The sequence below is a fragment of the Paramacrobiotus metropolitanus genome, unplaced genomic scaffold, assembly GCF_019649055.1.
Source record: "Paramacrobiotus metropolitanus isolate TYO unplaced genomic scaffold, Prichtersi_v1.0 Parri_scaffold0000025, whole genome shotgun sequence".
Taxonomy (NCBI): Eukaryota; Metazoa; Tardigrada; class Eutardigrada; order Parachela; family Macrobiotidae; genus Paramacrobiotus; species Paramacrobiotus metropolitanus.
In genome coordinates this window covers 298,641-319,631 of record NW_026570245.1, presented here as the reverse complement: position 1 = coordinate 319,631, position 20,991 = coordinate 298,641, and the positions used below count along the sequence as shown (strand labels likewise).

At 41.5% G+C, this 20,991-nt stretch overlaps 5 protein-coding genes across 6 annotated transcripts; 3 read left to right on the top strand and 2 right to left on the bottom strand.

The window, feature by feature from the left end:
- Positions 1-25: 25 nt before the first annotated feature.
- Positions 26-2,683, bottom strand: LOC129587585 (uncharacterized). Of its 2 annotated transcripts, XM_055481393.1 has the most exons (5): positions 2,555-2,683; positions 1,947-1,976; positions 1,245-1,843; positions 760-993; positions 26-614 (listed from the first exon to the last, which is right to left on the bottom strand). In XM_055481393.1, the coding sequence occupies exons 3-5, from the start codon at positions 1,544-1,546 to the stop codon at positions 167-169; spliced, it is 984 nt and encodes a 327-aa protein (XP_055337368.1). In that variant the 5' UTR covers positions 1,547-1,843; positions 1,947-1,976; positions 2,555-2,683; the 3' UTR covers positions 26-166. The 2 variants fall into 2 exon arrangements, with proteins under 2 accessions (XP_055337368.1, XP_055337369.1); XM_055481394.1 differs by having other exon boundaries at positions 1,245-1,976.
- A 5,424-nt stretch (positions 2,684-8,107) lies between these two features.
- Positions 8,108-11,067, top strand: LOC129587565 (uncharacterized). Its single transcript, XM_055481367.1, has 4 exons — positions 8,108-8,753; positions 9,068-9,273; positions 9,621-9,811; positions 10,259-11,067. The coding sequence occupies exons 1-4, from the start codon at positions 8,647-8,649 to the stop codon at positions 10,697-10,699; spliced, it is 945 nt and encodes a 314-aa protein (XP_055337342.1). The 5' UTR covers positions 8,108-8,646; the 3' UTR covers positions 10,700-11,067.
- Positions 11,068-11,655: 588 nt separating this feature from the next.
- LOC129587557 (uncharacterized) lies at positions 11,656-14,473 on the top strand. Its single transcript, XM_055481354.1, has 5 exons — positions 11,656-12,019; positions 12,286-13,496; positions 13,573-13,683; positions 13,790-13,933; positions 14,164-14,473. The coding sequence occupies exons 2-5, from the start codon at positions 13,014-13,016 to the stop codon at positions 14,314-14,316; spliced, it is 891 nt and encodes a 296-aa protein (XP_055337329.1). The 5' UTR covers positions 11,656-12,019; positions 12,286-13,013; the 3' UTR covers positions 14,317-14,473.
- Positions 14,433-18,284, bottom strand: LOC129587556 (vacuolar protein sorting-associated protein 33B-like). Its single transcript, XM_055481353.1, has 8 exons — positions 17,958-18,284; positions 17,795-17,875; positions 17,195-17,515; positions 16,755-17,035; positions 16,114-16,329; positions 15,736-16,018; positions 15,061-15,309; positions 14,433-14,975 (listed from the first exon to the last, which is right to left on the bottom strand). The coding sequence occupies exons 1-8, from the start codon at positions 18,051-18,053 to the stop codon at positions 14,718-14,720; spliced, it is 1,785 nt and encodes a 594-aa protein (XP_055337328.1). The 5' UTR covers positions 18,054-18,284; the 3' UTR covers positions 14,433-14,717.
- On the top strand, positions 18,228-20,779 carry LOC129587558 (transmembrane protein 65-like). The gene is made up of 6 exons (XM_055481355.1): positions 18,228-19,103; positions 19,604-19,642; positions 19,731-19,853; positions 20,036-20,078; positions 20,240-20,345; positions 20,441-20,779. The coding sequence occupies exons 1-6, from the start codon at positions 18,788-18,790 to the stop codon at positions 20,552-20,554; spliced, it is 741 nt and encodes a 246-aa protein (XP_055337330.1). The 5' UTR covers positions 18,228-18,787; the 3' UTR covers positions 20,555-20,779.
- The last annotated feature ends 212 nt before the right edge of the window (positions 20,780-20,991 follow it).

The window sequence follows — 20,991 nt, the reverse complement described above, 5'->3', positions numbered from 1 at the left end:
ATTGAAACTTATTTCGTTCTTTTATTCTGATGTCTACAGCTAACAAAGAAAGATAATCCCAGTCAGTTATACACATTATCAATTAGTGTGTGCCAAAGTAAATATTACAAAAAGAGTGAACATCGGCTAGTGTACAGTATTTTGTAACAAACTACTATTTATATATTTAGCCAAAAGCCGCGTTGAGCATCATGGCGTTCATAGGATCGACGGCCGCGGCTGCCGCCGCATGCGCATAGTGCCGGAAGTGTGGCAGCTGCATGGCCATTGATGGTGCCTGGTTGTACGGCACCGGTTCAGGAGCTTGCGCCGGCACGCCCATCCCGCCGCTGTTCATCATGGGGTTGGCTTGGACTGCGCCGTTGGCCCCGCCGGCGGCGGCATTGGCAGCCGGCGCGGCGGTGGTGGCTGCAGCCGGCGCTGCCGCACCGGCTATACATTCGGGACTGAAGACCAGGATATGCTCGGTGCGGATGTAGGGATGAGCAATGTGGGTGCAGCACAGACGGGTTTCTTCGCCCGTCAAGTCATACATGGCGGTGGCCCGCCCGCAAGCGTCCGGTTTGGCGAAGACGGAGGCGATGACGCCGGGCGGGGCGATGACCTTGTTATGCCTATAGACCAATACTGTTTCTATCGAATTTTATCTCCTCTGGCACTATCTATATTCCCTCCTGTATTAGTTTTACAAATACACACTACGTATAATATACGCATTACGCACTGTCAGGAGTAGGTGATGCCGAAAAAACCACTTACTCTTTGCATAAAACAGTGCCAACGGAAACCTCTTTTTCCGGCACTACGTTTTCCAGCCCACCTTCCTCAAATAAAACATTGCCGGTCAATTGGCGCTGCGCCTGTGATCGGCAGGCGTTATTGCACTGCTGAATGGCTGCCTGGCAATTTTGACCGTTAATCGTGGGATAGTGCAGTTTGAATAGGAGTTCACCGGGAGCGCCCATCTTGTTTATACGCACATCACAATAACATCTACAACATGGTATCCACTTATATAACTTTTATCTCAAAATGATCTGCCCGTGTATAACTGTTTTAATACCGCAAGGTACAATAAAACGCTATTTATAAAAGAATTAACTTAAACAAAGTTTCATGCTGCGTAACAACAATTTAAATTGAAAGGCCGCTTGGATGTCTTCGTACAAAGCTTGAACTTATAATGACGTATACTAGAGATACAGTTTGGCGAATTTCCAAATGGAATGCTAATACAACCTTACATCGAACCAATAGCACCGCTGGACCCGCCGCGATACGCATTGTAATTCGGGAGAAAATTCCCAAACGGATTGCTCGCTGCACCGGCCAAACCGAACTCCCCAGGCCCGGCGGCCCCCGCGCCGGGATCAGCGAAAGGATGCCCGCCGTAGGGATTGGCACCGGTCATCATCCCGGCCGCCGGATCACTGAACGGCACCCATGCCTCTGTCACCCGCATCCACAAACACCAACACAGTAGCCGCAACCAAGCGACCTTGGCCAGCAGCGCCACGGTCGGACAATAAGAAAACACTGATTTCATCCTGTACGATAGAGATTTCTTGGAGATAATTATTCTATCTGTCGCTCTAGCCCATTGCAGTCTATGAAAATGTAAAGGTCACCATTCACTGATACTAATAAATTTGTCCGTGCAGGCGAGGAAAATGTTAATCTGGAGCGCACTAACAGTGAAGCCAGACTGTCGATCGGCGTGATATGATATGAGCGGCCCTGGCGGTATGATTGGGGATGGAGTGCATCCATTCAGGAAGGAATAATTAATCGATGCAACTGATACCTGGGCTGTAACGCATCCGTTCGCTTGTTCACGGCCAAACTGTACCGGTTTATGATGAATAAAAGTGAACTTTTCAGAATGACATGATCACATTCCAAGCTGATATCTTTCGGCATTAAACAAATGTGATGAGACACGATACCTTGTCGCTCTGGTGGCACATTCACATCTTCTGTTGAGCATAATACAGAATTAAGTACGTACCTACTGGGTAGGAAGTACGGGTACTCGTATTATTATGTGATTGTATGTTTCTATCTACTATCTAGGAAGTGTTGTGTTCGGCCGGCCGGCCGGAAAGGATAAAGCAGCAGTCGAAAACAATTGTCGATCTTTTTCCCTGATAATCCAACGTTCCGTTTAGTTGCAAGCAAAAACGTTTCTTGTGAAACAATAAGTAATTATATATATAATTTTATTACATAATTATCATATCGAAGATGGTTTATCACTTCTTGATCCTCATTGAATTACTTGTGCGATTGCCTAGCTTCCGCCCTACGAAAGCCACGGTATACGAATTCCACTTTTCAAATACGAAAGAATGAACGCTCCAGCTTTTTATTGTGAAAAGTACTTACTTAAGGGTTTTTATTGTGAAGTCAGTAAATTGGGTTGTGAAGGTTTTTTTTTGTGAAGTCAGTAAATTCTGCTGATAACAAGATTTGGCGGTAGAAATTTTTATAATTTTGTAATATTTGTATGAATTCATTATAGAGTATAAACTTGCTGCGAGTGTCCGTAACCTACCTTTGAAGCGGTCGGCATTGTATTTGGTGATATGCATCAGAATTTATTATCGCATGGTCCAGTGCTTTGGATTTCCACAGATTGACAAAACCCATCCCATCCCATCCGATTTCCTTTCTTTTATTATTTGCGGCCCGGTTAGGACCAGTACGAGGATGATCAAACCTCGAGTTAAAGATTTTTTGGTATTTTACATTTCGTCGTTTGCTTAACCTGTTTCCAGGCACTGCTTTACGCTGCATGTTATGCTCTACTGCTTTCATACTCATACGTTCCAGCTGCGCCCGTACATACGTTACCATACGACGCTTTACTTTCCTATGCGTCAGTTGGAAGCTGCGCCCGTACATACGTTACCATACGACGCTTTACCTTCCTATGCGTCAGTTGGCAGCTGCGCCCGTACATACGTTACCATACGACGCTTTACCTTCCTATGCGTCCGTTGGGTCGCACCGATCGCGCAGTAAGATCGGTCTACCAATGATAAAGTGGAGGGGAAATCCAGGACTATGCCGGTCAATAATTACTCCAGGACCGTCTATTCTACAAGTTTTGTACAATATAATCGTTTCCCAAAGAAACTTTTCTATCACATTTTTATGTCCTCTAACAAAACAGATTAACTCAGGCATAATCAAATAAAGTAAATTCTAGGGTAGTTTTTGGGGATATAACTAAAAATCAACTGATGGGTTGCTACTGAATGACCCGCTACCAGCTATGTTTTGTGTTGTACGACACCAGCTGCCATAAGCTACTCGAGTAGGACTTTATAGTATTATGAGTTGTGTTATGTACTCGTATCTGTTATCCTGTTGTTTTCGTGTAGCGGAAACATGCTCAGTTAAGTAAGCGTAAACAACGTTCACAATTTAGCGTCCAAAGTTTAAAAACAGTGAGAGTAAAGTAATTTTGACAATCAGAGTACCGATGACGTGCACGACAGTTAGTCTTTAACTGTTTGCTCGGTAAAAAGCGTAAATTTTTTATAAAATAAATACAAAATGCATATAGATTATCATTAATTTTATGTTGCAGTCTATTGCTTATGCACACTGGTTCATCTGTACCCACAAAAGTCACAAATGGATTGTAAACGACAATACAGTCGGCATTTACTATTGCTGTTTAGCTGATGACTATCACTCTATCAGGCGGCATTATAACTTCGGTTCCGTTTTCGAGGCCAAGGTCTGTAATTGTTTCGCATAATACAGCCGCTTTCCCAGCAGATGACGCACGTTATGAAAATGTTCAGTGAAAATCACTGGCACTATTTTCAGAAACCTATCCTTTCGTCAATTCAGGTTTCTATGCAAAAATACCCGACCTACTCCTGCATAAAATAGTACTACGTACATTAAAGTGAATGAACTTGCATCGAATTATAAAATCAGAACACATACTTCCTTGAACGCACTCGTATATAAGCCGTGCAACTATAAACATTTTCTCATAGTCAAACTTAAACAGCGCCATCAGAACTAGCTCTGCACTTATATAATTGCCTTTCCACTTTATTTGTTTAATTAAGAAGTAAACGTTCTAATAAGTCGACCTAACATTATCGTTACCAAGTTAAAATGACGAAAGTACAGATTTGTTGTCTTAGTGTGGTGCTTTTATCAGTTTTGTCACTATCACTCCCAACCGACGCTCAAGTAGACACGGCCAGTGGATTAATTCAGTTTGGTAAATTCCTCAAAGACGTTGCTTATCCGGGACTGCGCGAGCTGCTGAGCGAACACAAAGCCTGGGAAGCATTCGGGATTCCCTGTACGTATCGCCGCGAAGCTGGTTTCCATCGTTTTCAGTGGAAGTACGACGGAACGATCAACTGCAGTGGACTGGGTGAATGGCGGAAGAGCGCGTGTAAGAGCCGGGGTTGTGCCTTTAAGGAGCCCATGAAGGACTATCTGCGCGCCCTGGCGGGACGAGGTGTGGCCACCAAGGAACAGCTTATCCAGCACATCCAGAGTTGCGACTGCGGTTTCAACGAGGGCGATAAGCAAGAGATGATTAGCAGCATTAACCAGGGTTAACCTCTGATGACCCTGCAGTTGTTTTCTGAACCATCCACCAGATAATGTGAGGATACTTCTATTGTGTTTATGCACCAGAATCATGCGGTTCGGTCAGTTGCTGGACACTTGCCCCTAATCATTTCCGCTTCATAATTCTTAATTTTGTATATTGTATCGATAACAGTACATAACATTGTTTACAGATAAACGGTTGACTAATTTTAATGTCCACGGCCGGTGTGCACTTTGTCCCTCATTCCTCAACACAGCCAAATAAGAACTGCAATGAGATTTGCGTAAACTTCCTTAAATTACCTATCAGTTTTGTACTACATTTATATAAGGAGTAGCATCCGTCAGACAAAACTCAGACTATGTATTAAAAATCAGTGTTTTTAGGCATAATACTGTATTAGTGCGTAATTAATGTGCATAAATTTGCGAGTATTTTTTCGTATGATTGCATTAGATGATTACAAGCCTATTACGTATAACATTATTCTAAAAGTAGGTGATTATAAATTACAATGTAATTAACATTAGAATATAAGTAACTGTTAGAACTTAGACCTACTTATAATATCGCATGATCTTACATACGGTGGGTTTGTGTCTTGTGATACGCAACACGCGTAAACAGACGTAGTAACAGCGGAAATTTCATGGGCAATAAAGTAGTTGTTCTGGAAATTCGGGAAACCTTACTGCGCAGCGCTCTATACATTGGCGGACGGAAATTTAACTACTGCATCCGTGTTTACTTTGCTGAAATTTCCGGAAAAACACCATGAACAAAAATTATCGCACCTATCGTTCTATTTGGAATACCGATCGGTAACAATAACTGATTGCAATAATTGTATCAGCTGGGTATTAGTAGTACAGGTAACGGAATTTACCAATATGGGCAAACGTGAATAAATAATTAGTGTTTATCTGAACAGAAAAAGACAAAGCGGCTCGTAAATAATTTTGTCCACGTTTTCTGCCTGTTTCATTTATTTTTGCGGCTGCTAAACAAAAGCAGCTCAGAAATAGCTTTACAGTTCAATGAGTTTATACGTCATAGGACAACATATGAAATTGTTTTCCCGGTGTTGACATTTTCCTTAACCAACAACATCACACCTCGCGATAAACGGGATTTCTAAGAGTTTTGTGACGCAATTTATATTTTATGGATGGCTTCGATATTCGACGATTAAAATATTTTGTGCCGAACTGCCGAAACCCGTATAAAAAGGCAGCTGCAGTCAGCTTGCCAAAATAAGTAACCGCTTAATACGTATTTGTTACACTATACTGAATACTGTACGCGCTGTTGTGCATTGTCAACTGACCATGAATCGTTACAGCCTGTATCTTTGCCTGCTCAGCGGTCTGTTGTTTGCGATTTCCACGCGATTCCAATCAGCAGACGCCCAGGATACTGCTGGGCTGATCCAGTTTGGACAATTCCTGCAAAACGTCGTGTATCCCGGTCTCCAGGAGCTGTTAGGCGAAAACAAAAGTTGGGAGACTTTTGGAATCGCTTGCAACTACCGTCGTAAAGGCGGGTTTTACAAGTGGCATTGGAGATACGAAGGAACCATCTCTTGTAAAGGCTTGGGAAAGTGGAAGAAGGACAAATGCAAGAGCCGCGGATGTGCCTTTAAGGAACCCATGAAACAGTACCTGACGGCGCTGGCCCGTGCCAACGTGGCCACCAAGGACCAGTTGATCCAGTACATCCAGCAGTGTGACTGCAAGTTCAGCGCCAGCGATAAGCAGGAAATGATCAACAGCATTAACCAGGCCTAGTTAAAATTAACCAATGCTGCTGCTGTATAGTATAGCGACGATACTGAGCGTGTGAACTTTTTTGTACAAAAGGTCAGGCTAGACGAATAGCGCTGGAAATGTTCGTTCCGTATGCAAACAATCAGCGATAGGTTTGCAATTTTAGTCTAGAAAATCATTTTATGTCCTACTCTGCGCAGGCTTTGAGTAGAATAAATACCGTATGTTATTTCGATGATTTAAATTTGTGTATTAAAATACAGTATGACGGTCTGAATGATTCCTACAAATTACAATCCACGAAAATGTTCGTGACCTTTTGTCGTATAACAATCGCTTCGAATTCGTTCATGTCGTGCGCAAACAAGCGACAGGAAAGAACAGGCATGTACAGATATGAATATCTACAACCTACTCGTACTCAATACTGAGAGTGCCGTTAACTAATCACATTTGCCGAGAACAACAACAGAAATACTTTTAATGGCGCGAATGACAAGAAAAATCAACTCCCTCAACATTAGTACAAATACAACGATCTCACGCTACAAACAACCGACAGTGTTATGGTTGTACAGTTGTACTCAGCGTTGTTGTATTTGTTGGCTTATACTTTCCTATCGGCATAATCTGCAGCGACCTTTCATGCAATATTGCGCGCATATTATTTCAGACAATTTCCGTTTGACTCACTCTGCCCTTTTACTGTATATCCAAATTCCGAATGAAAGCGATAGGTTATCCTTATCAGCCATGTCTAATCGTAAAGATTTGCTTCTTCATATCTTCTTCTTCATATCTCGTATCTTGATTAGATTCGCTTCTTAATAATATCTCTTTGCGTAAGCGCTTCTTCATATCTATGGTGTTAATCTTTGTGCACGTGCGAACATTAATGGTACGTAACACCATCTGCTACCAATTGTCATTTCTTTCATTTCTTTAGCTGACTTAATGAAATCATATCTTTGGCTTGAATTATATCAGGAGTAAACATATAAAACATTTGCTCTGTGAATTTAAAGGATAAGCGAAAGCTACACTCGAACCACGAGGCAACATAACAATAATTTTTTTATTTCCTTGTTGCGGTTAATTAAAATACTATAAATAGGAATCGCCAGAATGTCAGACCATGAGCAGGATTTGTTGGCGAATACTTATCCAGCCAGGAGAAAACCAATTCGGAAAATGGGTAAATAGCCAAGATACAATAAGATGGTGGACGTATCTGTTATACTCGGTTTCATTTCGTTGCTGTTGTCGGAAACCTGTTTTACAGGAACTACAGAGTACAACTGTACACAGAACTGAATTTTACTGAAAAAATGTTTTAACGATTTCCATTCACAGATACGCAGGATACGATAACGTTCTTCAAATTCCTAAAAGATGTTGCATATCCTGGTGTCAAGGAGTTGCTATCCGATAAGAAGAGCTGGAACGCATTCGGATATCCTTGCAGTTACAGTCGAACAGCCGGTTTTTACCGATGGCGTTGGCGATATGACGGAACCATTACGTGTAACGGCTTAGGAGAATGGAAGCAAACGGATTGTGCGAGCCGCGGATGTGCCTTTAAGGAACCCATGAAACAGTACTTGGCGGCTCTATCCCGCGCTAATGTGACCACCAAAGAGCAGCTGGTCCAGTACATCAGCCACCCTAACTGTAGGTTCAGCGACAATGATAAGCAGGAAATGGTTAACAGCATCCAACAAGCCTAGGACCGGCGTGCAGTTAGCGTTCTTGTAATACTCAGGAGTCAGAACAATACTTGAATTCGTAGCAGAATTTTCTCTGTTTGCATATATAGTATTGTTTTTCACGAGCATCAGTAGCATGTACTGGATCTAAGCTAATGAAGCCTTAAGATCTGTGACCTTTAATGCCATCAGTAATTGAAAAAAATATCAGTAAATATTCACAATCGCATTAATTCGTCACACGTACGTCATATAGGAATCGATAGCTCATCACTTTACTGGCATCTTCGTTAATCTGCATATGTGACCTTTAACGAAATGTGTTGCCGTTAATCGGATAGAGATTTGTCTTCACACGTATAATCGGTCTGTTTATAAATTACGGAATAGTGGAAATGATTGCGCTACAGTTGCATATGCAATCCACACTGATTGTGTGTACGTATCGATCGTATGACATGTACCCGGTTGACTCCACAGCATCGTGGTTCAGCTAGCTAATTTGTGGGTTTCTCGGCAGCTTCCAGTGCAGTAACTGTCATACCATGAGCGCACAAGAGTCACTCCCTATGAACGCTCAATGCATGCGGCGCAGAATATTACCGTACAACTCCCACATCCAGACGTCGGCTGCACGATGCGAACGAGAACTGCAAAAACACGATCGATATATGCCTTAACTGGGATGTACGTTATTCTACGAAAACGAGCGCAATGTGTTTCTTTACAATATTGTACATATGAAAACAAAATAGAGCATACCCAGAGTACTACTGAGAGTAGAGCTCGCTTGAACAACAAGACAATGCTATTAATCTCAATCAACCCTACATCCGAATCCGCAATCAAGCGGGCCTGTAGTTCCAACGGGCGCCAAAACCGTTTTGATCAACTCATCAAACAACTACCATTTTCTGTTATTATTAATTTTGCCGATTAATACACTTTTACTTACGGTCGACAATCGCGTTAACAACGATGCCAACCGTTATTTCCCGTAGTTCCTCGGTGGACGAGGGGATGACAACGCTAACCGTTAATGCCGCTGCGCCATCCGTATTCTCCCGTATATTCCATGATTATTATGCTCAGAAAATCCGAATATCAAGGCTCGACAAACCGCGACCCATCCTGCTGTCTTCGGGGTTAGGATTGCTGATTTTTGGATTGCTGCTGCTGATGATGGCTGGTGATCGGCGACACCACGGTAAGCAAAATACATAGGTGCACCTTATAATTAGTCGTAAACAGAAGACTGAGAAGAGATTGTTCAGAGTATGGTGACATGATTACTTTCATAACTTGCATCATTGCATGCGATTGTTAAAATTGCGGAGAGGTAATACTGGTGTTTAATTTTTTGTTAAATAATAAACGCTTATGTTTACTTTATTCTATATTTAAGCCACTCTGGTGCATTCCAAAACATATAAAGTTTTTGTTTATTAAATTATAATCACGCTGCAGTCTCAAGGTTGACAAATAGCGTACTAATAATAATAGTAAAGTGTTTGCTCATCTAGAATAACAGTTAATACTTTGGCTTTCAAACAGATTTAGATAATGCTGTAACTGCTCTGCTCACCTGCGGATGGTGCGCAATTACTGGTATCGTTGGTCTCTTTGCGGCTTGCTGGTGTCCCAGTGGCAAGGCTAATTTGGAATGTTACCACGACGTGGAAAAATGCCTGAAGAAAAGGGCTTTGCTGTTCTATCGCGCATACACTGGATGCTTGGCGGTCTTGGTACGAGAATTTGTACATCGTAGGACGCGTTTTGCTCATTTGCAAAAAGTGTATAATAATATTCTTTCACCAAAACGCTGCATTAGTTGTAACATTAAACAGGCAAATTATGCGTCAACTTTAAAAGCTTATTGCAATAAATAATTACCATGTTTCATGATATTTTTGCACATGTGTATATATACATACAGTCTGCACAGATACAATTTGCTACTTTTAAAAATACAATTTGCTCCTTATAAAACATGCACAATTGCATTGACTGTAGAATTAGTCAATTAGGTACTTATAATTATACCGTATCAACCGTATGGTTTAAATGGTTATTATAATCCATACTTCTATGGTTTAAATTTTTACTGCAATATTGAATTGTTAAGTTGTACTGTACTAGTGCTCGTAGACTAGTTTTATTTTTTTATTGTCATTATCCTTATGCTCTTGTAGATATGCTTCGCTCTGGCCTTGATTATCCATTCCGTTGTGGCCGGCATCCTGACGGTGTGGGATGCTCCGCGAGGTGAAGCGGAACTCTTCATCGTCTTCGGCATTATTTTACTGCTCAACTGTCCCATGTTTATCTGCATGGTGCTGGCGGATAAAGAGTCTTTTATCGAGTATCACAACAGAGAACACGGAGGCCATGAGGACGCCGAGGCACGAATCGGTCGGCCCATCCCGCACGCGGGAGCCCATAGCCTGCAAGCAGACACAGTATCCCTTCCACCGCAGTATTCCGATGAGCTCAGCCGCGGTCTGCTGCCCACATACGAGATGGCAGAATTGGAGGAGCCGCTGCTGTGCTCAACGCTGACAATACAGAACGGAAAAATGGTGGAGCTGCCACCATCGTATTCGCAGATTGTGGCATTCGGTCATAGTTCGTAGTGGCGAAGTATTGACCAGCGCAAAAAATTCTGCTGTATTATAGGGCGACCTTAAACCATTTGCACCATCTTCCATAGTAACGCCATTTTTCACCGACAATACTTATAATAGTCCTGTATAAGAATGACACCATGCAGCGCTCAAGAAAGGAATGTATAAAATGTTATTTTCTCACGCTATGTCCGAATCATGGGAAAGGTACATATGCCGGTCACCAACAGGTTGATTTAACCTGTATGTATTAATCTGCGTTAAGGACTACGGTGTTATGGTCGTCAATCAAAATTAAAGAATGCTCTAAAAATTACTCGGGAAAAATGTTATGAGCACTAGCCAAGTGCCGTACGCGTTTGTAACTAACTGTAACTAATTTTCCTCACATTAATGCCGTCGATGATGCTTCACTGCAAATAAAGTGTAAAAACTATTATTTATTATTATTATTATGATATGATCATTTTCTAATGCTCCGTTTTAGTACCTTTACAGATACGTAGCTGCCGGTTTAAGCTTATCAAAGCTTTAAATTCCTGATGTCTGATAACGATCAAAAGATCTGATAATGAAAGTCCGATAACATAGCACTATATACGTCAGTTCGAAAATATTCGTGGCGTAATTAAACTGCTAACAATTAATACCCTAGAAATTACACAACGAAGTAGAATAGCTATGGGTAGTGGAGTTGTAGCTAGCCGAGTGAACGAACCACTAAAAACCTTTGGAGTACGTTGTATCGTATAAAATTTAGATAAAATTCTACTGTATTGTACTAACATGTACTTACTCGTTAATAAGCAGGCATTGACGTATGACGACGATTAATCACTGTAATCAGAAGGTGATGATCGCGCTGATACTGCATGCAATTTTCAACGCCACCCGAAAGTTTTGCAAAAGATTTGCGTATGTTGGAATTGTAATTTTTCGCACTAAGAAATGTGCAAAACCGTGAATTGTATATTTTTTCGTGTGTACTGGTATTAAACTGATCACGAAAATGCTACCAAAAAGTTTAACAAATAGCGGAAATCGGCTATGTATTGACGCATATGCAGCTGCATCCACAATGAGGCGTTTTACTGCAGTGGCAGTATTTTTTATATGGTAATATATTTTGCAGTAGCTTTAAACGCCATTTGGCTTTAGTTTACAATACTGTGTTAACCAAAAGGAAAAACCGACAACCCATGCCCCGTTGATACAACAATTTTGCAAAACCTTTCCAAGATACGAGTAGTTACCACCGGAGCATGGATTTCTTTATCTGGCTTCTTGCTGGCTGTTTAGTGCTGATCGTGACGACAAGAAATATAGCGGGTAAGCTGCGTAACAATGCACGCTAGATGGCTTACAAACGCAAGTCTGCAATATTTTTTTCGAAATATACATTTATTTCAACGTAAATGTTAAAGCTATGTTTGCGAAATAGTGGGGCAGTCGCAAAACCTTTACATATATTGCACGTTATGGATAAGTCGCAGTGCCACACAATGCAAGTCTCAGCTAACCTTATTCCTGCGTACCTATTTATAATTTGATAGACTGACTTACAGTTAATTATTTCGTTTTTTGATTGTTTTTAGCAATGATCAACTTATCGATACCGGCTTTTACGATTCCATACGAGAACTCGCACTACGTCGAAATTTTCCCCTTGCCGGTTAACGCTGGCATAGCTGCACCACTGTTTTTTTACGGTCCTGCCGGTATTTTTCATTCCACTACTGTACAAACCATATTGAATCCCAGCGGATTGGCAGCATCATATTTTGTCAGCGTTAAGATTAAACTATGGGATGCGGAGTATATCGAAAACCTGCAGTCGTTTGTTATACGGCAAACCAGAAATCCCGAAGCATCAATATCTCCTGCACCATTCAAATGGATGCGTGTCGAGTACACGAACGACAACGGCCCTGTGAAACCGGCAAAAAGCCATTGGCAACCAATCAGAAACTTTCCCAAAATGGTTTCTCTTTCGCTTCACTGCGAAACACTGGAGCTGTGCGAGCGCATCAAGGAATTCATCCAGAAGAACACAGCGCACTTTGCATCGAGTATTCACCTGTCGTTCGCTTTCGATGACCCCGTCACACGAAAGATACATTTTTCTATCGATGCACAACATTCACCAATTGTCAACCAGCTAATGGAAGACTTCACTGCACGGGATTACATTTTTATGCAGGAAACCGATTACTACACGTTGCTGTATGATATCCTCATAAGCAATCTGGAGGAGCTAAAGGTCACGGATGAATTCGTTGACGACAATGAAATTAACTGCTGCATAAAAAGGTGAATACCGGCAATGCGGTATAACATGACTTCTACGGCACATTTTACGGAAGAAATGTGGAAAGGCACGTATTGGTCGGATCAAGGTCACCGGCCTGATATCCGTGCCCGGCACCTGGATGATCTGTTCAGTAACGGGAGAATGTGGCTGCAGAAGACGATGTGTGGCGATAACATCTCCGCCGAGATGAACCCATTCGGGCGGTCACAGTCGGTGGCCGAAGCCTTGGAAGAATTAAGGTCAGGGAAAAGCGGATTGCTGTTTGATGGCAGCAAGATCGTCATTCAACCGATGACCATGTACTGCATTGATATGAGGAAACTACGTCAGTCACAGGCACTGCGCAATGTTAGTATCCGACTAACGAAAAACAGTGTGGATTATATTGCAAATGTGCATGTGGTGCAAAACGTTCGCGACAATAACGAGATGGCGGCAACCGTTGGCTCAGTGGGTAACTGTATGGAGCCACCGAATCATTACGCATGGGGCGAGGTAAAGGTCATCGTGGGCAGCATTGGCTGTATGGTAGGTCAATTTACGATCGCAAGTGCAACCGTTTATATTGTAGATTAGGAATGTTGGCGGAAATTTATGTATCGTTGTGACTTCGACAAACCATAATGACCAGCTCGGGTTGGAATCGTGCGTAAAAGACGAAAACGATCAAAGGGGCGAGCAGGTTTGTGATTATTCTATCATCCACGTCGAAGTCCCCACGAACATCACAGTATTACCCATGGTCTACAGACAGGGTTTCTGAATAAAAAGCTTTTCGGCTTTTGTAGTTTTTCCTCTTGACATGGTACAAAGATATTCGTCCGCGTGGGCGTGCGGTGTGTTTCGACATTTCCTCGTACGACAATATGGCGCCCGTGATATTGTACGAATGTCGTCAATTACAGGGATATCAACAATGGAGATATATCCCCGTAAGTGTTTTCTAACGCCCCTTTACCATAAAACGGTATTAATAAGGGTCATCGCACGAAATTATTATGCATAAATTTTGTAATGCTGTAGCCAGGTACAGTAGCTTTCACTTCGTAGCTCCATGTGCGTGAAGAACTAAACCACACAAGAATATGTACAGATCTAGAGTACTGCACAGAACTTACGTGCAAAATAAGTGCTGGTACTGCTAAAAACGTTTCACTTGCAGGACACTAGAGCCCTAGTCCATTCGAATTCTGGAAAATGTTTAGACAGCTGTAATGATAGGAAAGCGATATTCATAAGCGATTGTGATGCATCGAAATCAAGTCAGCAATGGTTGTTTGAAAGTTACAATAACGCACTACTTTCCAAGCTGTAAGGTCAAAGACTAAAAGACTTTCCCCAAGAGCTGCGTGATTCTGGCATTAACTCATTTTCATTTTCAGAGGACGATTTCTCTTGAATGTGATTCGTAAAGATAATAAATCGCAGGCATCTGCTTGGTTTAAAACAAAATATGTAACAAAGATACGAAATAAATGTATTACTACAACAGTCAACAGATCAAATTATTATTACGCTCTGACGGCATTCTACGTCATCACAGAAACATCGATTTATGGAAACAAAGCAGAAATTACATTTCGCCAACTCTGGAACTACTACGCTCTGACCACGTTTTACGCATTAATCAATACATCATTACAGAAATAAAGATTTCGGGAAAAATAAAAACAGAAATATAAAACTAATCTCTCGGTTCTCTCCCAACGGGACACCTCACAGATCATCAACAATACTCGTTAAAAATTTGCTACCGGATACAAAGGCCGTGGAAGCTATAATCAAATTCACACCGAGCTTTCTGCTGAGCATACGCAGGCACGCCACTTCGGAATAACTGCAGCCACCGAGAAAGAACACCATAACATTACCATGACAATTCTCTGACTTGTTCGTTACTTCTTGAGTGTGCTGGAAGTAATGAAAATTTCTGGCGCTTTCCGCAAATCCCGGCAGTTTGTCCACTAATAACACCTGTAAGCCCAGACAAACGATGGTGAACCGGAATTCGGAAGAATTCAAAAAGAATGCGAAAGGGTTGGCATCTCCAAAACGTTACCTGTTCGACTAAACGACAACTTAGCGGCACATAGGCACCGTTGAAAACATAGTCCACATCCTGTGGATTACGGATATCACAGTCGCCGCTACGGGACGGCAAGAGCTGAAGATTCTTGGCCACCGCGCCGAACCGGCTCTTTCGGATGCCCACTTTAGACAAATTCACGGACGCAGACGCGCTCAACTCCGATATTAATCCAGCCCGTTTCAGGTTGTGCCATGTCAACATGTGTTGGTAACCGTAACTCTGGAAAGTAAAAAAAACAATTTCAAAGTCAAGTTATGGACGTTCGGGGCGAGCGATTCAGTTACGATAAATTTAAATTTTAAGCACAGCCCAAGCAAGAATTTAACAATACGCATAATGCAAATAAATTACTTTTACGGTTACATCTCTAATCGCTTAAAAACCATAAGTAATGATAAAGCTTCAAAACGTCCCTTAAAAACCAGGTTAGCTGTCCGTGTCATTCAAGTCAGAGATTTGCAAATTGTATGCAATCGAATCATAATCGACCGATGTTGAAAAATCGAAACAATAACACGTACCCCGTTGTACTTGTATAGTTGTATTTAATACGGTTTTTAATAAGGTACGGCACTCTTAAAATTACTATGCCGCAAATTATTCATACCGACACTGACTGGGAAGAAGAACATGCAGTAGAGATACCTGGAGAAATTGATCTTTCCATTGCGTAAACATCCGACTGGGAATCCCACCCCATGTAAGGGAATAGAGGCACAAAAGTCGCACAACATCCACAATGGGATAACACCGCATCATTGACTCTTCAATGAACTGCTGGCAGATTTTCGGGTCAACAGCTTGAACGAGATTGTGCTCTGAGCGCAGTTGGCGTTCGAAATCCACTACGGTTTTGTGCTGCATTATGGACTCGCACGCGGCAATATGCAGACCCAGAGAACGATGCTGCGAACTGCTGCCTTTCAAACTGGACAACAAAAACACATTTGAATTCCATAATATTCCACCATATCGGCATATTGCCATCGTGGTTCAAGTTCTGATACGTATTGAACAACTCACTGCTTGGAAACGAATGTTTTCATATCACTGACAGTCTTGAGATCATTCTTTTGATTGTACACAGCTTGAATTTCTTTGGCTTTGGCGCTTAGTCGCGCAAACACAGCAGCGAAATGCCGATCCCGAATGTCACGGAAGATCTCGTCTTGGTCATTGAGAATCCACTTCACTGATTTGGCTTGACCGGTGATGGCAGGCTCGAAATCTACCGTACCACTAAAATCCGAAAAAAAACATACTTTGTACCAATGCACTATTAGTTAAATGGTAAAAAGTGGGTTACACAAAGCCACGTCGTTACAAAATTTATGCAACGTAATCTGTAGTGAATAACTCCAATAGGAAAAAATAGGCAATCGTATGCTGCAGACGAAAATACACTTGCGCACAAGCGCAATCAAAGCCAATCAAGTTTGCGATCATTATTACATGACTTTGAAATCATTATCAGGTTCGCCCTGTGTGCAGTACGCACTGAACATGATAGACACCTACTGCTTTACACGGCATCAATAATCAAATAAAGAAAAGCCTCTTCGGGAAAAAGGAAGTTAAGAAATGCTGATTAAACAGGAACACGCCACTGACTTTTCGCTACGCGTTTCCAAAAAATAAAATGCGACCGAGCTGAAGGTTTTTACCTGGATATCCCAAAATGTTCATCTAATAATCCTTCGTATGTCAATGGCGACAATAGGGCGGATACATAATCCACATCCCGGTCAATCATAATCAAGGTGGACACTTCCGACGGAATGCGATTATAATCGCCTATCTGCTGTTCCTCCTGATGCTTCTGTTTGATGCCGAAAATTATATTCGCACAACGTCCAAAGGTATGCACCACCTGACATTTTCCAAATAAACTTTCAAAAGTCACCAAGGTGCGGGCGACATTGGAGAGAAACTGGAAGTTATTGTCCTGCAACATTACACTCCATGAAACAATTTTCGAAACGCTAAAACAGGATAAAATCCAAGGAAATATTTTGCAGCAGTTGTAATACATATAATTAATGATCACATGCAAAAATCACGAAAAGTTAAACAGTTCTCGGTTTCCTTGCCGTTGCCTGCTTACAACAAAGAATTCCCGGAAAAATCTGGGATATTCCATGGAAATAATATTGTCATCCAACGCCAATAATTCCAGCGGGAATTCGTCAAAGACAACGCGACTGTATACGCCAGCCATTTCCAGAATTTTCTCACAGATTCCCGATCGTTTCGGCACCATAACCAAACGGTAAAAACGTTCTTTATGGGCGCGTTGATCGGCCTGGATGTGCTCCGCAATGAGACCACTGTTTTCCACGGTGGGTCGGAATAAATACAACCGGTTGTCAGCACCTTGCAATAAATGACCGCTCTCCAATTTGTAAATGCATGATACTCCATGTTGCTGAGAAAGAAACACTTTTTCAATAGCCGACTAAGCCTAGTAAGACCTAATAGCCAGTGCTAGTTACAGATGTCACCATAGAAAAAATAATAAATCATAAAGTCGATGATAAAGATAAAAAATTTGATGACTTCCAACCATCTTTATGAAGTGGCACTTAAAAAAAATCAGTTTCCTAGTGCAGGAAATACATGGCGAAACATCACCGAAATTTTGAAGTACTTACTATGGTGACTGGTACTTATAAGTTATAGTTTATCAATACATACTACGGTCTACCTTCAGAACTGATGCTCCAACAATGCGATCCAGAGGACGCATTAAATCATCGTCCAGCACCAGATCTTTCGGCTCCGGAACCTGCACAGTAACGATGCACAAGATCACCAAGGATACACCCTGTATCAGCTCTACAGTTATTTAAGATTCTGTTTAAGCTTACCGATTCTAACAAATGAATCAGCTGGTTCTTTGCCACCGCCTTAAAAACCGAAAAATCGGGATAAGGCACTGATGGCGCATCTTGCTGGGCTGCCATAATTCAATGTTATCGCTCATCCACCAGCAGGCAAAAATTATGTGCTCTCACTGCTGTATAGCAACAAATCAACGTGAACTACATGAAAACCACAATCTAAAAACAAACAAAACGATATCGCAAAACTCCATTAGTATAAACTATAAAGCATAACAACCGAAAATAATTTCTTCGTGGGACGTGGAAGAAACTATTAATTGTCTGATCTTTTTGACTCTTTTTCTGAGATTTTCTTTCGTGCAACCAGCAACCTGTTTGTTTATTTTGTGGGGTAACGAGGCGGTCTCGCTTTTTTTGTGCTTTTACAACGCACCTATCCTCGATGCGACGCTCAGCTCCGCATGCCGCTCCAATAATAACATGAAATTTGATCAGCAACATCGCAACAGTTGCAAACTGCAATTTGTAGCCTTGCCAAATTTGTTTAAAGATCAGAAGGTTTTGTTTGGACAGCCTGAGGTTGTGTTTTGAATCTGTTTTCCGAATCAGCGGCGATTACGAGGAAACAACGCATTAAACTTTCATGCATTCCTGCAGCTAAACATCCCATTGCGATAATTACGCCCGTGAGGAGGCGAACCAGCTGGGGAATGGATGATCCAGCTGCGGATTGATTTTTGACTGCATTTTTGATCGTGCCGGATGCGAGCGTCGCTGTTTTCCGGTTCGGATTACATTGGCATCCGTCCAGCTCACCGTAACTTGCCGTGTGATTTCTAATTTTTTTTTACAAAATGCCACCGAGAGGATTTATTACCCAGCTAGCCAGAAGAACACTTTTTGCCAGTGAGGCTGTGAATCGTCCCGATGCATTTCATCCGTCCCTGTTATCGTCTGCTGTAAGGAGATGTTGGCGTAGCGATAGCCATCGCTCTGGGCTCCACACCTCATCGGCCTTGTTTGTGCCGCGGTGGCGCACAGCCTTGATAACTCTGCGGGGTGAAGACCATAAAGTGGATGCGGAGGAAGCCCGCAATTTTGTCTTCCTTCTGGAACCGCCTGAACGGGAACTGATACTGAAAGAACTCATGTCGTTCCAAGAAGAGCCAGGTATAAATTGTACAGATATAACTTCTAGCGTTTTTTAGGATGCGGATAGCTTTTTTAATCATTGTAAATTTTTTAGTTAAAATTTTAGTACAGTAGGTAACGTTTTGGATGCGCTTCATTAGTCTGTAAAGTGTAAAGTTGTAAACACAGATTTACAATCAAGTTAACCGGCATAACAATCAAGTTAACCGCTTGTGTTTACAATTGTACCTGGTTTATTTGCACAACTTGTGAAATATAATGTAAAATTATTAACACTTTAATAGATTAAATGATTCATTGGTAGGAGATAATGTACAATTATGTTTTAAAATATGTGGGTTGTTATACTTTTTATGGAAACCTGTGAAAAATAAATTTTGTGAAACGCAGGGTTGTTCGATATGTTTTTTTCTCCCGATTTTCTGTAGTTGTTCTCGCTTACATCTCTTTTTGCTATTGTCAGTATTGTGTGTTTACGTTTTTTTCATCAAACTGACAAGTGTATTTTCCATTTCCAGGTGATCCCCTTCCTCCTACACCTGCCCAGCTGCGACACTGTACGTATTTGTTGATTCTTATTTTATTATTGATCCCTTTCATATTGATGCACCTTCACGTTATGTCAACTTAAACTTTTCTTCGCAGTGGCCATGTTCTGTGCCTTACCCTTCATCGGATTTGGTTTTCTGGATAATTTACTCATGATCATCGCCGGTGCCTACATAGAAATAGGAATTGGAGCTGTTTTTACCATTTCTACCATGGCCGGTATGTCGCATTTTGTTCTCCGCTTTGGTGCCTGAACGACGAAGCCTGCATGTTTTTATGAATTATCTGTGTGTAGTTATGAATTATAAATTATTTTGACGCTCACACAAAGGAAAGGCGTATATGATATTGATTTACAGATTTTGTATTGCGTATTTTAATTACCTTGTATTGCTTTGTAGCTGCTGGACTGGGAAATGCCGTTTCGGATGTTGCTGGAATATGGTAAGATCATGATTTAGTTATTTGACGGAATACTGGTGACACCGCAGTTTTAGGCACCTGGTTTCGTGCAAACTGCGCGTGGAATGGTTTTTAATGACAGAAAGAGATTCCGCACTGCACAATATGATAGTTGCTATCAAATCTGTAGTCTTCGCTTGTAGGTCCGCTGGTTATATTGAACATTTTGTCCGAAAATTCGGTGTTACACCGCCAAGTTTGACGCCTAAACAGACTGGGATGGGAAGGACGCGCTGGGCGATGAATGTGGTAATTTTCGTTATTCGTTTTAAAATGGGTGCTGCTTTTCTTCCTTTCGTGAATTTATTAGTAAACAATTACAGCGTTTTTGGGTTCTTATTCAGGGACGTGCCGTTGGTATAACGGTCGGTTGTATTCTCGGAATGTTTCCTCTGTTGATTTATGATTTTGATACGAAGGACGACAAGGAGGATAAGTCACACAAGAAAGAAAAATGAAGGGTTTTTATTGATTTTTTTCGTAGTAAAAGGTTGTAAAAATGCGTTTGTTGATTTTATTTTTCTGTTGAAGTTGTGAAGTTTACTTGAAAGGCAGCTGCTGTTTCATATTTTTAGGTCATGTTATTTTTATTTCATGTACAGGAGGATTTACGTACCGGTTTTGTTTTTCTGTCGAAAGTATTATTGTGTAATAAATGCTGTACTTGTACAACGCCAGAAGTCTTCATAGAGGAGATAATTAAGTTTTGGTCCTTTATGTTGGCATTATTTTTCGTGATCTGTGCATTAGACGTCTGCGCTATGTACTCAGACTGCTAATGCCGAAGGATGCCTGGATGCTGGAGCACTATCCGTGAGTCCGTGCAGTGACTAACGCAGTGCACAGCGCACACTGCATACCGGTCTTTTAGCATCTTGTTTCTTTCCAGCATATT

Bases quoted from the DNA above. Each gene is read 5' to 3' on its own strand.
- LOC129587585 (XM_055481394.1), bottom strand. From the start codon at position 1,546: ATGAAATCAGTGTTTTCTTATTGTCCGACCGTGGCGCTGCTGGCCAAG. The intron at 994-1,244 runs GTAAGGTTGTAT...ACCATGTTGTAG, and splicing joins AGCGGTGCTATTGGTTCGAT to ATGTTATTGTGATGTGCGTA. The intron at 615-759 runs GTAAGTGGTTTT...ATTGGTCTATAG, and splicing joins GGCACTGTTTTATGCAAAGA to GCATAACAAGGTCATCGCCC.
- LOC129587565 (XM_055481367.1), top strand. From the start codon at position 8,647: ATGCATGCGGCGCAGAATATTACCGTACAACTCCCACATCCAGACGTC. The intron at 8,754-9,067 runs GTACGTTATTCT...TATTTCCCGTAG, and splicing joins ATATATGCCTTAACTGGGAT to TTCCTCGGTGGACGAGGGGA. The intron at 9,274-9,620 runs GTAAGCAAAATA...GCTTTCAAACAG, and splicing joins TGGTGATCGGCGACACCACG to ATTTAGATAATGCTGTAACT.
- LOC129587556 (XM_055481353.1), bottom strand. From the start codon at position 18,053: ATGGCAGCCCAGCAAGATGCGCCATCAGTGCCTTATCCCGATTTTTCG. The intron at 17,876-17,957 runs GTAAGCTTAAAC...GTTACTGTGCAG, and splicing joins TGATTCATTTGTTAGAATCG to GTTCCGGAGCCGAAAGATCT. The intron at 17,036-17,194 runs GTAAGCAGGCAA...GTAATGTTGCAG, and splicing joins TTTTCCGGGAATTCTTTGTT to GACAATAACTTCCAGTTTCT.
- LOC129587558 (XM_055481355.1), top strand. From the start codon at position 18,788: ATGCCACCGAGAGGATTTATTACCCAGCTAGCCAGAAGAACACTTTTT. The intron at 19,854-20,035 runs GTATGTCGCATT...ATTGCTTTGTAG, and splicing joins TACCATTTCTACCATGGCCG to CTGCTGGACTGGGAAATGCC. The intron at 20,346-20,440 runs GTAATTTTCGTT...GTTCTTATTCAG, and splicing joins CGCGCTGGGCGATGAATGTG to GGACGTGCCGTTGGTATAAC.
- LOC129587557 (XM_055481354.1), top strand. From the start codon at position 13,014: ATGCGGTATAACATGACTTCTACGGCACATTTTACGGAAGAAATGTGG. The intron at 13,684-13,789 runs GTTTGTGATTAT...CGGCTTTTGTAG, and splicing joins ACGATCAAAGGGGCGAGCAG to TTTTTCCTCTTGACATGGTA. The intron at 13,934-14,163 runs GTAAGTGTTTTC...TTTCACTTGCAG, and splicing joins AACAATGGAGATATATCCCC to GACACTAGAGCCCTAGTCCA.